Source organism: Bolinopsis microptera, chromosome 5 (genome assembly GCF_026151205.1).
Source record: "Bolinopsis microptera isolate Bmic1 chromosome 5, MBARI_Bmic_1.0, whole genome shotgun sequence".
Taxonomy (NCBI): Eukaryota; Metazoa; Ctenophora; class Tentaculata; order Lobata; family Bolinopsidae; genus Bolinopsis; species Bolinopsis microptera.
In genome coordinates, this window is record NC_087076.1 from 7,277,991 (window position 1) to 7,280,638 (window position 2,648).

At 38.4% G+C, this 2,648-nt stretch overlaps 1 protein-coding gene across 1 annotated transcript; it reads left to right on the plus strand.

Moving 5' to 3' along the window:
- The first annotated feature begins 285 nt into the window (after positions 1-285).
- Positions 286-1,837, plus strand: LOC134815403 (uncharacterized). Its single transcript, XM_063823935.1, has 2 exons — positions 286-1,751; positions 1,834-1,837. Exons 1-2 carry the CDS (start codon positions 286-288, stop codon positions 1,835-1,837), a joined length of 1,470 nt encoding a protein of 489 aa, XP_063680005.1.
- Positions 1,838-2,648: the final 811 nt, after the last annotated feature.

The following is a 2,648-nucleotide window of genomic DNA, read 5'->3' on the forward strand; positions in this document are numbered from 1 at the left end:
TTGAAAAAAAAACTTTTTGCTTGCAACACTAGCTTCCAGCACCCTGTCCGTCATATAACAACAAGAATTGGTTTTATGAAAGACTACTCAACTCCTAAAAACTCACATCGCACTTTGCCCTACTACTCTCAAATTGACTATGTCCTATGTAGCAGTCGATTGAAGAAACTTTTAGTGAATTCTCGAAGTTATGGGGGTACTCTTGTTAAATCTGATCACAAAATTGTTATTACACGTTTCAACTTCAGTGACGCTCACCTTGTCTTCCCCAAACAGAAACCTAAAATGCATTTTGATATCACAACCCTTGTCAGTAATCCTGCTGCTAAAATGCATTACAACAACACATTGAATGATATTCTAACAGACAGCCCTGTTAATCCTAACCCTGAGGAAGAAATGAATAGTTTGTTTCACAATGTGCATAAAGCTGCTGAGGTTAGTATTGGATACCTTCCTAGGAAACGCCCTAAAAACTTTTGTAATGACCTTGAAATTCGAGAGATGTCTGATGAAAAGAAAGTTCTACAAGCTCTACTCAATCAGAACAACACCTCTGAAGATAGATCAGTTATACGTACCAAAATCAATCGTATTCAAAATGACACTCGTAAGAGAATCAAGCTCCTTCAAGAAGAGCATGCAGACACTCTTGCTGAAGAGATAAACGAAACTGATAGTTCTAGAGCATACTTTGCAGCCACTCGCCAACTAGCAGGTATCAAACGTGCTCCAACCATAAGTGTGCATGATGAAAACTCTAACTTCATAGGTACAGACACTGGAAAAGCTGCTACACTAAAGAACCACTTTGAAGAGAAGTTCACTGCAAAACATACAGTTGAGCCTATTGACACTTTCTTTGATCAACCTAGTCCTCTCGCTGACCCTATTACTGCTATTGAAGTTGAGATAGCTGCTAAAGCTTTGAAGAATGGTAGAGCCACTGGGCCTGATGATATCCCAAGTGAATTGATTAAGTATGCAAACAGAAGTGTATTTCAGAAATATGCAGACTGTATAAATACCGCATTTGAAACAAACACCACCATAACATCTATTGGAAAAGGCAACATTACTCCACTCCAAAAGCCTAAGAAACCACTTGGTCCAGCAGCAAACATCAGACCTCTCACCCTCTCAAACTGCTCCAGAAAATTACTGTCAATGATTACCCTAAAACGTATCCAAGGCAAGCTAGATCAGTACACCGGTCCTACACAAAGTGCTTACAAGAGAGGTAGAAGTTGTGGCGATATAATTTGGTCTCAACGTATGCTAACCTCAGTGGTACTTAGAAAGCATTGGAGCTACCACAGAATGAGTATAGACATGTCAAGTGCCTTTGACACCATCAGCAGAGAAACAGTACTCAATGTTCTTGAAGATGCTGGCTGTACTAGTGATGAAATTAGGATGGTACGGCTCCTACTATCAAACACAGTGTTGAAAGTAAAAGTCAATAATACTGTATCAATTGAGTTCCAAAGCACAACTGGAGCATTTCAAGGAGATGCACTATCAGGTAATCTATTTACTGTTGTTGAAGCCGCTGCACTTATTCACCTCAGATCTGTACTCTCCCAAGTATCATCAACACCTTACCCAGTGAATCATCCAATCCCTAATCCTCCTATCTCAGAAGAATTCATGCCACTCGAAACAGGATACTCTGATGATATTGACTTTAATAACACTGAACTTGCTCCACTCAAAGAAATGCTTCCTATCGCTAAAGATATATTCCAGCAGTGGGACCTTCATATCAATTCTTCCAAGACTGAATTTGTCCATTTTTATTTAGCAGATCCTAAACCCACTGTTAAACGCAAGGTGATTGTTGGAAAAGTGTATAGAGGTGATGAAGAGTGGCGCTCTAACAAAACTTTAGGATCGTTGATGTGCACTGTTAAGGATATCAAGAATCGAATATTCCTTGGTAATGTTGCCTTTAGTAAATTTCAGAAAGTTTGGATGAAGAGCAAGATTTCAGTCCAAAGGAAGATCAAAATCTACGAGGCACAAGTAGTCTCTATTCTACTCTACAACTGCAACTCCTGGGCTGCACCACTAGCTTCGTTGAATGAACTTGATATTGCTCATCGCAAACACCTCCGAAGAATCCTCAACATCAGATGGCCTACTGGGGTTATTTCTAATGAGGCACTCTATGCTCGTTGTTATGTCACTCCCTTGTCTGTGAGAGTCTCTAAGTTTCGATGGAGAATGTTAGGACATATCTTAAGAGGACAGGAAGACTCACCAGCATACACCTCTATGTTATTTGCTATAAATTCTGATATTTTTATGGAAGGGAGACGGGGTAGACCATGTTTAAACTTATTAGATGTTATTAGAAAAGACTTGACTAGTAGAAATCTTGATATTAGACTTAAGAATTTGACTGATTTCGAAGACCTTAGATTTTTAGCTTTAGATAGGGAGGAGTGGAAGAAGTTAGAAGATGGTTGATGTTTTTGTTTTCTTTTTTATGCGTTTTGATATCTATAAGGTGCCTAGGATGCTCTTTTAAAGAGATATTTCGTACTTTGAAAGATTTACTACTACTACTACTATATATTTATAAGAACAAAATAAGAAGAGAGAATAATCTAATATGACAAATAATAAATATCAAAAACAGGCGA

Bases quoted from the DNA above. Each gene is read 5' to 3' on its own strand.
- LOC134815403 (XM_063823935.1), top strand. From the start codon at position 286: ATGCATTTTGATATCACAACCCTTGTCAGTAATCCTGCTGCTAAAATG.